This window comes from Falco biarmicus, chromosome 5 (assembly GCF_023638135.1).
Source record: "Falco biarmicus isolate bFalBia1 chromosome 5, bFalBia1.pri, whole genome shotgun sequence".
NCBI lineage: Eukaryota > Metazoa > Chordata > Aves > Falconiformes > Falconidae > Falco > Falco biarmicus.
The window spans coordinates 76368915-76382012 of NC_079292.1; the positions used below are offsets into that span (position 1 = coordinate 76368915).

The 13098-nt window shown below is 43.1% G+C and overlaps 1 protein-coding gene across 2 annotated transcripts; it reads left to right on the forward strand.

The window, feature by feature from the left end:
• The first annotated feature begins 1746 nt into the window (after nucleotides 1-1746).
• LOC130149915 (poly(U)-specific endoribonuclease-A-like) lies at nucleotides 1747-13072 on the forward strand. 2 transcript variants are annotated; one of them, XM_056340167.1, is made up of 7 exons: nucleotides 1747-2067; nucleotides 6809-6904; nucleotides 8839-8950; nucleotides 11198-11319; nucleotides 11406-11518; nucleotides 12109-12262; nucleotides 12667-13072. In XM_056340167.1, the coding sequence occupies exons 2-7, from the start codon at nucleotides 6845-6847 to the stop codon at nucleotides 12922-12924; spliced, it is 819 nt and encodes a 272-aa protein (XP_056196142.1). In that variant the 5' UTR covers nucleotides 1747-2067; nucleotides 6809-6844; the 3' UTR covers nucleotides 12925-13072. The 2 variants fall into 2 exon arrangements, with proteins under 2 accessions (XP_056196142.1, XP_056196141.1); XM_056340166.1 differs by having other exon boundaries at nucleotides 1748-2067; nucleotides 6805-6904.
• The last annotated feature ends 26 nt before the right edge of the window (nucleotides 13073-13098 follow it).

A 13098-nucleotide genomic window follows, 5' to 3' on the forward strand; every position in this document is an offset into this window, starting at 1 on the left:
AAACCAGCACTTAGCCATCGGCCACCTTGGTTAGAAAAGCAAAATACTAAGGCCACAAACACACAGACATGCCTACATCCTTTAGAAACAGGTCTTATTCGCAGGGTTTCCTTGATCCTTGACCTTGGCAAAGGTCAGCATCTGATGCTTGAGGTGGCAGTTTTGTTAGGCAGAACACCTTCTGCAAGTCTGTTGCCCCATTCCTTTGGACATGCTGTTCGCATGTGAATCAGACAACGCCAAATAGTCTCCCCACTCCCTCGTGCCAGAAAAGAGGAGCAGAGAGCAAGGGGAGCCTGCTGTCAGCTCCTGCGCAGCAAACGTGCGCTGCCCTGTGCAATGGGTTTGACAAGGCACTGCTGATCTCTTCAGTAGGGAAAGCCAGCCCACACTGTTAGCAAGGCTGCTCTCCGGACACTCGGGTCTCCTTACTGCCTGCGTTAGACAGGGGAGTGACCCAGATTCTGCACTGATCAGCCTTTGATCAGCACTTTGTTTCCGTTGGCAGACACACCTTTTTACACTCTTTGGGATCCTTGAGTTTTTCTTAGCTCAACATCTAAATCATAGGGTTGAAGTTTTACAACAGATTTAAGTACATGTTTGGTTGTGAAATTGCTAGTGATGCTACCAATCAGACCTCTAGTTTTATCAAAGACTAACTGAAATCCACTGACTGCTGCTTGTAAATAGAAATTCCCTGGGCTGTTTCTGCTAATGTGAAAAAGGAGTTGCAACTTCCTTATAGATAGAATATGCCTACTGGCGTTTGTATTTTAAATGAAAGCCCAGAAAAAGAGTTCCTGCATTCAGTTGATAAACACAGGCACTGTATTTTTTGTCATTTATCTTGCTTACCCAGAACTGCAGTAAATGCTAACAAAAAATGCTAAAGAAGATTTATGTTAAAATTAAGGATATTCAGTTTTGAGATACATTAATTTCCCCTACCAGTGTCAGAAGGAAGCTTCACTTCTAAGTGTTCTGAGTGAGCTAGCTGCATGTCTTGTCCCCTATGCAATTCCATGTGTCAGGCATCTTCATTATCGGGAGCTTTGATTGGCTCTAATACGATTCTTTGAAGGGGTATGGACCAGGGGTACAGAACCATTTGCATAACTGGTAGCCTAACATCAAACCATTTTGGCTTCTGTATATACATATAGGTTTAAACTTAAAGCTATGTTTTTCAGGAGCTAATTATTATTGAAGAAAAAGATTTTAAAAGTATCAATCAAACAAAAATAAGCTTTAAACCATGTGAAGGTTAATTTAGCCACATAATGAATGAATGCTTCCCAGGCCAGGCACTGGAGTGGGTACCTGCACTTACTTGTACCTGCCACCACTTGCTTCCAGTGCTGCTTTTGTAAAACATTTCCTGATTAAAATGCCTCCTAATATTAACAATGTCATAACTAGCAATTTCAGCTGTAAATAGAAGCACACTTTTTTTTCTTCCCCATCTATAATTTTTTTTTCTCTCTGAGTTATTATACAGCAAGACTAGAACGGCCCATCCATCTCAGTCAAGGCTTTCACACTTGAAGTGCTTATTTCTGGGCCCAAAATTCATACAGAGATCTAAAATCTGTTAGCAAATAACCCAACATAACTGCATATGCAATGCCGTGACTCATGCCTGAAGTTCGTACGGGGCTCTCAGGGCTGTATGTGAAATGCCAGGTGGGAGAAGGCAGTGGTCGCTGGGCATCTCAGCCCTCGCCCCTGTATTCCCTGCTGCACTGACTGCCCGGGGTGATAAGGCGAAGCAGGAGCCTGGCGGAGGTGGCTCTGACTTCCTGATCTGAGTGTGCTTGCGCTGGGAGAGCTCAGAAGTGGCATTGTCCTTACACTCCTCATCTTTTTGTGGGGTTTGGCACCTCCTGCCTCTCCCTGACCTACCTGCGCTGCCTGTCAGTCTGAGTGACAGCCCTCCGCAGGGAGCAGGCTATAAGAGGGTGACAGCTCCGTGCCTTGGACTACCAGGAGGATTCTGAGCTTCGGGTTGCCTTATCCCTGCTGAGTGTGTTTGCTAAGAGAAAAACTTCCTGGCATGGCTCATGGGTAAGAGAAAATCACATTAACTTTTCTCTAATGCAAAGGGAAGTGGGGGTGGGATATTCGTCTGGGAGACATGTAAAAAGGGAGTTACATGAAATACAGCACAGCAGTAACCCTGCTTCCTATCTCTGATCTGTTTTCCTAACTCACCTCAGCGTAAGAACTTGGTGAGACAACTGAATCGTAAGCTGTTTTAGCTAAAATAAGGTGATGCTAAGATCAGATTTTGCTTAAACATAGCTGATAACATAGAACCGATTCTCAAATATCACCTGCCTGCCCAGGACATCAACAGAGTGTTCACCAAGTAACTTCCCACTTTTATGTTTGTCCCTTGACAATGCATTTTCCTTTCCACCCACAAAAGCTGACTTATTTATCCTTTTGTATTTAAAATACAAACTATAAACTGAGGAAAACATCACTGGACTCAAGTAAAAGACATACACACTGGCACAAGAGGAAGATCGAAAGAATTGCTTGTATCTTCTATAAGCCGATACATGTATTTCACAACATTTGAACGAGTTTTTTTTAAATGATTGCAAACTTCCTGTAAATGGCTGCTCATCAGGCTTTCTCAATGTTTTTCTTCTCTATGCCAAGATTAAAAGGCTTTATAAAATCAGCTGTTGTTCAAAGTATCTTTGAAGGCAAATTTACTTGGAGAACGTATTCCATCAACACTGCTTTGCAGGGCTCCATGTGAGCCATTTGCAATACATGTTTTTCTTGCTTTGACATTGTTGACTTACTCACATGATTTGCCACTGTCCCTTTAATTATCTTTATGTGTTGAGTCATTTCTGATTTATAGCAATAAAAGACTTCTTCTTGGGGCACATTCTTTGGATAGAATGAAGGTTTCATATAAGAAAATCACTTGGAAAAGACAGGCACACTATGTGAAAGTTTCCCTTGAAAGCTATCATAAAATGGAGATGTTAGATTCTTTTGCTCCAGCCACACAGCTGGTGCATTAGAATTACTATTGCAAAGAGCCTCCCCCAAAAGTTTTCTCGGCTCTTACAAGTGCAGACTAAGTGTTCTTGTTATTCGGGTGGTGCTTTATGCACGTAAGCACATCCAATTAAGACTCCAATTGGACAAAATCCAATAGGCCAGGCTTCTTGCAAAGAAATAATTTATTCTATGTGAAAGCACAAATCTAACAACTAAGACATTTCACCATAGGGAGAGGATTGAGAATTAATGATAAAAATCTCTGTTTTGAGTCATACATGCAATTGTATTGAAAACCAGAGAGTAAATACACGACACATTTTTTCCAGGAAAGCCTTACCTAAACGCTGTGTGTCATGGATTTGCATGAAGGTGTTGGGCTCCTTCTGTTTGAAGTTGTCCTGCTTTGTATGTGTAAGCCAAGTTTATGGACGTTTTTTAAAGAAATACTGTCCAGAAAGAGGTTTTACAACATGACTCTGTAAGTTGCTAAACAAGTTCTTTGCTTTGGCAGGGATGTAGGTTTTGTTATTCTAATCTTCATTTACAATGTGTGCAGGGGCTCTGCTGTGTTTGGAAACTAAAGGGACAACAAAAAAGAGGAAAAGTCTATGACGTTATTGTGGTAGAATCCAGCAGAGAAAAAGGAGAGAAAAGGCTTTTATTTTCTAAAATTAAGTTACTTTAGAGTTTTGGGACACATTTTCTGAATGCAGGAATACATTTAGTAGATGTATTATAGTAATATAATACATATATAGTAATATATAGTAAGATGTATATATTAGTAGAAATATATTTATTAAATAAATACAAAGATTGAATTCTGTAGGTATGCTTGTGCTTTAACCCTCGCCCGAGCAGACATCTTGAGCTTGCCTCCATGAGCTCGTGTGATATTCCATAACATTTCTAAAGGAGGAAAGATCAAACAAAGCCCTACAATGCTTTATAAACACAAGACAAATCTGCCAAGAGCAGAGCAAGAACAAGCGGTAGGTACTGAAGGGATGAGATTTTCTGTAGAGGTGACTTTTACCAAAATACATACATGCTAAAATATATGTATATAAAATACTGTATACATGGGAAAAAAAAATTAAAACATCAATCCTAACATACCCCATAATATTTCACATACCTTGGATATTCAACAGATGGCAGAGTCCTCTTCACCACTAGTAGTTACTTCCAAAGTGAAAACTGTATTAAACATAATATGCCAGTACTCAGATGGGATAAGCTGATGCAGCGGAGTAGTCAGCAGGAAGGTCCAGAACTGGGGAGGAAAGTGACCCGGTAAGACTAGGTCAGTCCAAGGTAACATGAATGTAGACTTGTAGTTTGAGAAACATCTCTGGTACTGTCCTGTGAACTTCCCAATCCAGCTCTCATGACTTCAGCCAAGCTGGTGAGATGAACAATTTTCTGTTTAGTATTGGTTTGTGAGCTCTTTTGAGAAGGAATTACTCTTCTTAAGACTCTGGAAAGAATGTGGAGGCATGGCTGAATATAAAAATACCGCTGGTGGTGGCTTCCGTGGTAGGCTGTGAGGCTGACTCCCCGTGAAGCTGAGCAGGTGCCTTGTCTGGGCTGCACAGCCAGTATGGATAATGTGATGCTGCAAGTCACACTTCTGCTGTATAAGCAGAGCCTGGGGTTTGGGCAAGGGCTGAATATGTGCCCTCTGTGCCAGCCTCCTTCTGCTCCACTGTAAGATCCATGCAAGTACTTGTTCCAAGCAAAAATCTTCTTTCATATTCGTGTTTAACCCTAGCAACAAACATATTCTTTGGCTCCCATATACTAGAATCTTTAGTCCTTTTCCTTCTTTCAGATATCGGTGCTTATTCAAGCCCAGTTCAAAATTCAAGTTCAAAATTCCACCAGCAATGATCTCAAAGTATTGCAAAGCCCAAGCAAAAATGCACTGCCAGTGCCTCCAGTGTAGCTGAGGTATACGATGGCTCAGATGCCCCGTTGCAGCAGACCGAGGTGTGGCAGCTGAAGCAGTTACGGCTGTCTGCCCTGCCCTGCTGCAGGAGGTGGCTTTCCCCACTCAAATAATGCAGTGTATAATATGACTATCATATATGTCCTTTATGCTCCTCAGCTGCTGCAGCTTAATCTTCAGGGGCATTAATGTAAAGTGGCTGCTTTTGCCTCTTCGCTCAGGGATATGAATTCCTTTGGGCAACAAGCTCTCAAGGAGTTAAGCACAGACTGCTTACACTTTTCAGTATTTTAATCTTGGGCTGCATGAACTCCATCCCACAGTTACACTGACAATTCTGGCGAAAAGGGATTGCTTAATAATGTGGAAATAAAAAGAAGTCTCAGTTCTCCAGACACAGTTTGCCACTTTCTGTTTCTTTCAATATGGAGCTTAGGCCAGCAGTTTCTGAACCAGCCATAAAGTGCAGTCCAGGACAGAAGGCACATAAAATCTTGCTGTACTGCTTCTAGACTGTTCTCCCACCATTTGATTAATGCCCTCTCCTCTGCTATGACTTCTATTCCCTGCCTGCCAACAACGGGGCAGGTACCCACCTGTCCCACTTTTTGCTCTTCCTGGCTCTCTGGCAAGCTCTGCAAGCTGCCTGACACCAAGGCTGCCCTGCCAGAGGACTGTTGGTGACCTTACCACAGTATTTGTTTGCTGTTTCTGCTAGAGAGCACGGAATTTGCCACTGGCAGGAGGATACAGCAAGTATCTCCATTCTGGCTAGAACAGAAGGAGAAGACATAACAGTAATCAGTTAAGGAGGTTCAGAATTGAGCTTGAAGGTGCCTTGGTTCAGTCTGGGAAAACCAGTTGTTAAAATCATGGCAAGTTGCCCAAACTGGCATTTGAAAGAAATGTCCATCGTTGACAAATTTCTGCACTTTTTTTCTTGAGAACATCTAATTTGGAGGAGAAATTAAAAATTATCAAGCAGTTCTTCTCTGAGCTTCAATACATGTGCTGGTCTGTAACTGATTAATTCAACTGTCAGTCATTTAAAGATTAACCCACTCCTTTTTCCTCTCTACTGTGTTCTTTGTCTTGATCTTATGTGTTAATGTGGACATAATGCCCTTGAAAGTGGAGCTGCCTTTGGGCAGTTCATCACAAATGGCAACCCTTCCTAAACCTTGTTAATAGGATGGATAGACTTCTGAAAACTTTACACTATTATGCAAGACAAAATTCCATTAAAATGAGGAAAGGCCAGCCCAGGAAGGTTTGTAAGTGCATAAGAGATCAGCCCATGTGAGAATTTTATTGTATGCAGACCCTGTGTTTAGAGTCTCAGTTTCAACTTTATGCTAGGAAGGAAAGAATATCTACTGTGGAGTCTTGCAGGAAAAAATGTAGGAAGAGTGTATGTAAGATTGTGGCTAGAAAAGCATCCTAGAGAGAATTCTTTGCTTCCTGTTCTGTTGTGTAGTGTTGCTGCATGCTGATAATCTCCTGTTTGCCACTGGTTTTCACATAGAATCCTCCTGAATGAAATGCCACCATCTTCATTTTTATTTCAGTGCATGGAAAATCTAAAATAACCTTAGGGAAGGCTCAAGTTTCCTTACAGGTTACCTGCATTCTTTAGATACGAACATGAATCAAAAGCTCTATGGATTTTAGAGCAGCACTGACAATAAGGTGTGGGGAGAAGGGAAAGCTGTCCTGGTGACAAGCTAGTATCCAGAACATACAGTGACATTAGACAACTCTTTACTTGCAGAAGGAACGTCATGCGTCTTTTACAACATGTATTTCTCTGAATTGCTTGACAGGAAGGCCTTAAATCATGAACTTTCTAAACTTTTCAATGAGATGTGGGATATGGATGTTAACCGCCTTATGCCTGGGAAAGACTACACTATTGATTTGCAGGTAACCAAACCAATTGCTAAATCACGTGAGTATCAAGGGCAGTATGGTACTGTAGGAAAAGGTGTCTGCAAAACTGCTTTTTGCTAAAAGAGTTGCCTATACTTCATTGTTTCCACTAACAGAATAGGCAGGACTTCCTAATGATGAAGGATCACTTAGGAGCTGGAACAGTACAGAGAGCACATCAGTGGTCCACACCACCTAGATGCTGGTTATAAGTGGAGTCTCTGAGGTGTCTGTCTTGGGTCCTATAACACTTAATCTTTGTCAGTGGCCTGGATGATGACATGGAGTGCAGCCTTTGCAGTTTTGCAGATGACAGCAAACCGTGATGATGAAGTTAGTATGCTCAAGCTTCTCTTCAGCTGAACATAGGCAGGCTGGAGAAATAGGCTAAGGAAGGAACATCATTAAATTCAACAAGGGCATATGTAACCACAACAGGATGCCCAGAGAAGCTGTGAAATCTCCATCTCTGGAAGTTTTCAAGGCCCAACAAGATGACACCCTGAGTAATATGGTCCAGATTCAGTGCTGACCATACTTTGAGCAGGACTAGAGATGTTCTGAGGTCCCCTTCACCCTGGATGTTTCTGTATATTTATGACTGCTCGTGTTTATGGTCTGGGTGACCTGCAGTGAGGGAGAAGGGGAGATAGGTCCCAAGTCATTCTTGGGGGAATAAGGGAGGATTTTGAAGAATTCATGGTGTGCCGTGGCACAGAGGTGTGGGTGAGGAGGGTTTCAGGGTTGTTGCTACCAGTCTCAGGGAACTGTGAGGGAGGAGTGGGTATCAGATTTGATGAGCAGCCATTTCACTCCTTGCCAGCTCAGCGCAGCGCAAACATGACCATCTGTTTTGGCCACAAATGGCAGCAGGCCACTGAATATCCAGTATCCAATTTTGTACTCACACAAGTGCCCAAACAATTTATTTCTACATTGCTTCATATTATAAGATATAATTTTTGTTGCTGATAAACTTGAAAAAGGAGTACCTACCTCAGGCCAAAATGTGTGGGGAAAACTTCACTCATATGGTTTCTCCATTTCTCAGGACAAGGCTTTAGTTACCCCTTGCTCATGTTAATAAACTGCTACTCATTGTTTCTCCTCTTTCCCTGAGAATGCCCTCTTTGGAACAGAAACTTGAAAATTGTCAGGAAAGCCTCCTTTCCATTTTGGATGTGCTTATTGGTAACATTGATTAAAATGACCTTAAACGCAGCCAAGCAGAAGTCCTTGAAAACTTCAGAGCACCAGGATGCACTGGTCCAAAGCTGGTGGAGCCGCACAGAACTATCTCAGCATCTCCCTGGCACTGAGGCAATGGCTGGGGCTGCAGTCATGAAGTCAGAAAACAAAGGCTGAGCCTGAGAGAGCCTACTCGGGAGGCTACTGAGGAGCTGCATTGCTCAAGCATCATCACAGAAAGGAATTAGACTGGATAGCTTGAGGAGTGGGGACTCAGGAGAGAAACAACCCCTCTGCTGCACTGCATGGCCTCATAAATTATATGCAGTCTATCTGTGGGTTACAAAGGAACAGAGAAGGAAGGTGCCCAAATCTTCTTTTTATTTATTTGTGGTGGGAGGAGAGAGCCTTGGATCTACATTATTTCCTTTATTACTTGTGATGCATATAGCATAGTAGCACAGCTGGTTACTGATCACAACTGAACTAGGACATGAGTCATCACAGTCATCTCTGAAAATGAGTCAACAGAGAAATGTCAGGCTCGTACAGTGTCAAAGATTATGTCTTTTTTCCTTTATGCTGGCAGTTCTCCTGTAATGTCTTCTCTTGATTCGTAGGAAGACAATTCCTAACAAAGAATCCTGATAGCATTATGGGGTTTGTTTTGATTATTATAAAAGCAGGCACTGTCTGCTCTAAGGACATCTTTCATTGTTTTACTCTGGTGTTTCTCCTAGGGAAAAGCAGGTGCCGCACAGCAAGGTGACAGTGCTGTGCAGGACAGCGCAGCCAGACGGCTGTTTCATAGCGTGAATGAAGAACGCCTGAAGAGCATAAAAACTTTTGCAGGTGAGACCCATTATTTTGTTAATGGTGGAAGTGAGTTGAAGAATCCATGCTGGTTTTGATGTGTTTGCCTAAAATGTAACATCATATATAATGTGGATGGTGGTGAGGATCATCAGGCCGCATGTCATTTGAAGGTAGTTTCCACAACATTTGCATAGAGGTTACCTATAGCCTCACCCTTAGGAAGAACATCTTTTTTTGCCTTAGCCAAAATCAGAATTTCTTTGTGGTTCTTCCACAAGTGAATTGGATGAGACTCTTGTCATTGCTTTGATGTTATTCCATGTATTGAAAAGGACACCAAAGTAATCTTTTCCTGCTTTGCTCACAGATTCTAGCCCTTTGGGGTGGTTTGATGCTGGCTGAATGCCAGGTGCCCACCAAAGCCGCTCTATCACTCCCCTCCTCAACCAGACAGGGGAGAGAAAATATAATCAAAGGCTCATGGATTGAGACAAGGACAGGGAGATCACTCAGCAATTACTATCACAGGCAGAACAGACTCAGCTTGGGGAAAATTAGTTTAATTTGTTACCATTCAAGTCAGAAAAACACCTTTCCCTCACGCCTCCCTTCTTCCTGGGCTTAATTCCTGATTTCTTTACATCCCCCTCCAGAGCAGCACAGGGGAACGGGGAATGGGAGTAACAGTCAGTCCATCACACGCTGCTTCTGCTGCTACTCCCTCCTCACACCCTTCCCCTGCTCCAGCATGGGCTCCCTCCCACAGGAGACAGTTCTCCATGAACTTCTACAATGTGAGTCCTTCCCATGGGCTGCAGTTCTTCACAAACTGCTCCAGCATAGGTCCCTTCCACGGGGTGCTGTCCTTCAGGAACAGGCTGCTCCAACATGGGTTCCCTGCAGGGTCACAAGTCCTGCCACCAAACCTGCTTCATTGTGGGCTTCCCATGGGGTCACAGCCTTCTTCGGGCATCCACCTGCTCCGGCATGGGGTCCTCCATGGGCTGCAGGTGGATAACTGCTCCACCGTGGACCTCCATGGGCTGTGGGGTCACAGCCTGCCTCACCATGGTCTTCACCATAGGCTGCAGAGGAATCTCTGCTCCAGTGCCAGGAGCCCCTCCTGCCTCCTTCTGCACTGACCCGGGGGCTGCAGGGCTGTTGCTCTCACTCAGTCTCACCCTTCTCTCTCACTGATGCAGATTTCTTTTTTTTTTCCTCCTTCACATGCTGTCAGAGGCACCGCCACCATGGCTGATGGGCTCGGCCTTGGCCAGCAATGGGCCCGCCTCAGAGTGGCTGGCATTGGCTCCACTGGACATGGGGGAAGCTTCTGGCAGCTTCTCACAGAAGCCACCTCTGTAGCCCCCCAGGTACCAAAACCTGTCCACGCAAACCCAATACACTCTTTCAGATAGCACTAGGTCCACAGCTACTTCTTGCATTTCTGTTGGGGGCTATACTTCAAGCATGCCTACGAACGTATGTTTCTTTCCCTGATTTTTCTTTTCCCCAGATACAGTTCCATTAAGCTGATTGAACAGCTGGCCTAATGGGGAGCACAGTTTTTCTCTGTTCCCCCCACTCTTCACTGAGCCACACAATTCTGTGTCTATTGAGGGCAGCTCTGGTACTCACTGAACCCTACACCAAGTCCCTTCAGCTCACTAACCTGGCAGAAAATTACTTTAGTTCTTGACCACAAGTATTCTTCTACCAGCTTGGTGTGCTGAATCGGCCCCCCCGAGTCCGCTGCGCGTCAGAGCACGAGTAGATGAGGTGACAGGAGGGATCAGGTGGCAAAAGGGGTGCAAAGGAGAAAATGAACACATCCACTCAGTGGCCACATGCTCAAGCTCAAGCCATGTCATGTAGGTTTATGCTGTATTATTCCTCTACTGAAGTAATGCTCACAAAGCCTTCTGCCAGCATAGCTCAAGTTCATAAGCCTATGTCTGTAATTTTGGTGGTCAGATATGATTTGTTTTGGTAGAAGGTTGTCACTGCTTCAGCACTTGGTTCCATAAGGACACTCAGTAGCAAGCTGTTTATCTTAAAAGAACAGCAGTGGTCTGGCCTTGAGTCACCTCTAGACCTACACCCAACAGCCTACCCAAGCATTAAATTTGACATATATGTGAATGTCTTTCTCTAAGGGCTGTCAAGGCATGTCACATGGCATCTTTTTACGATGGCACTCCCTCATGTCTGAATCACAGGTATGATCAGGCATATGGCATGTTCATCGGGATGAGCATGCTGAAAGCTTCTCTTTTTCTGCAGCCTTTATTTCCTTGTTGGACAACTATGAGACATCAACTGGTGTAGCAGAAGTAGTGACTCAGGAAGAAATAGCGGAAAACAATTGCTTTCTTGATGCTATCTTAGAAACAGAAGTCATGAAAGTGAGTAACACAAGATCTTTTTTAGTCGCTGAAAACACTGAATTAAAAAGTAAACTGTGTGTGTATCTTGGTTTTATATCCTTCAGCTAGCTCATGAATATCTGCTTAAAAAAAACCTAGCAAAGGCAAACCTTACCGATTTCAAATATCAGCTCTATGACATCTGGTTCCAGCTCTATGCCAGGAAAGAAGGAGACAGGTATGTTTGATGGATATGGCCCCTTATAATCTCTACACTATTCTGACTTAGGTAAATACAAGCCCAAGTGCCATCTGTTACACACAGAACTGGAAAACAACCTCAGAATACGGCCTAAATCAGGTGGTTGTTGTTTCTACACAGGTTGTGTTTAAAGACTTACTGATCAGATACTAATAGTAATTGACCATTAGGGTATATAGCCTCCAGCTGCACTTTTTGTCCCTGATCACAGGCCTTCAACCACAACCATCCATGCAGTTCTCCGATCTAGAATTCATCAGTTTGTCTGTTAGTCTTTTATGGGAGACAGTGTCAGAAGGCTTGCTAAAATCTGGACAAGCAGCAGTGAAGCATCTGTGGCATTTACTAGCAACCTTCATCATCAAATAGAAATTCAGACTTCATGGCTAGATTTCATTGCAAGTTTTGTGCAGAGTAAGAAAGAAACCCAAACAAATCCATACAAATAAAATAACTGCTCATGAATCAACCTAAACAAGCTTGTGCATCTTCTTGCCTTTTGCCTCTGCCAATTTGAACTATTTAAATGTGTAAAAACCTATCTAATATTCTTTGGTTTATTACAGACCTGATTCTTGTGGTTTTGAACACGTTTTTGTTGGAGAAACAAGGCGTGGTAAACAGATCTTAGGTTTGCACAACTGGGTGCAATTTTACCTTCAGGAAAAGCGCAATCAAATTGACTACAAGGGATATGTCACTCGGAAGAACAAAACCAGGGTAAGAACAACCAGGGTGCCTTTGCAAATAAGACAAATGGAACCAGAGGTAAAAGCTGTCGTAATGAATCAAGGCACAATCATGCAATCATAGGTTCAACTGTTTTGAACCTAATTTGCCCAGGTGTATATAAGCAGAAGAAATACTTGCATGCCCTCAAGTGCAGCTCCTTTTTTTGCAAAAACTATTTTAAAAAGCATTGCTGGTGTTTACAGAATTGCAACACTGCTGAAGCTTAATTGACATAAATGATCATGTATACTCCAGAAGACAGGAAAAAGGCTGTGCTCCAGCTATAGCACCCTGGTACAGCAAGGGTGACTGAATCTTGCAATGCTCTCAAAAATCTGGAGTCAGAAATTCTATCTGTCAACATCATTCCATTGTTTTGTTTATGCTTTCAGCCTGACAAAGACGACCAAGTTTTGAGCATCCAGTTCAGCTGGAAGGGCTCGGTCAAGCCCATTGGAAGCACCTTTATTGGTGTCAGCCCGGAGTTTGAATTTGCCCTTTATACTATCATTTTCCTGCTGGCTGAGGAAAGAGTCACACGTGAAACAGTGAAGATAGAGGAATATGAGCTACAGATCGTTGTATGCCGCCATGGGCACCACATTGGAACAGCATATCCAGTACTCCTGAGCACCAGTAGTGAAGATTAGTAGCTAGAGCGATCAGGCATTTTTTTTTTTTTTTTTGGGCGGTGGGGGAGATGGGTGGAACAGGACACACAGGACCAAACAGTACAGTAAGCTGTACTTTCATGTGTTGTTTTATACAACTTTTTTCAAATAAAAACTGATTACTTGCTTTTGGTCTGCAATTGAGTAATTAAT

Bases quoted from the DNA above. Each gene is read 5' to 3' on its own strand.
- LOC130149915 (XM_056340166.1), top strand. The intron at 6,905-8,838 runs GTAACCAAACCA...TGTTTCTCCTAG, and splicing joins ACTACACTATTGATTTGCAG to GGAAAAGCAGGTGCCGCACA. The intron at 8,951-11,197 runs GTGAGACCCATT...CTTTTTCTGCAG, and splicing joins GAGCATAAAAACTTTTGCAG to CCTTTATTTCCTTGTTGGAC.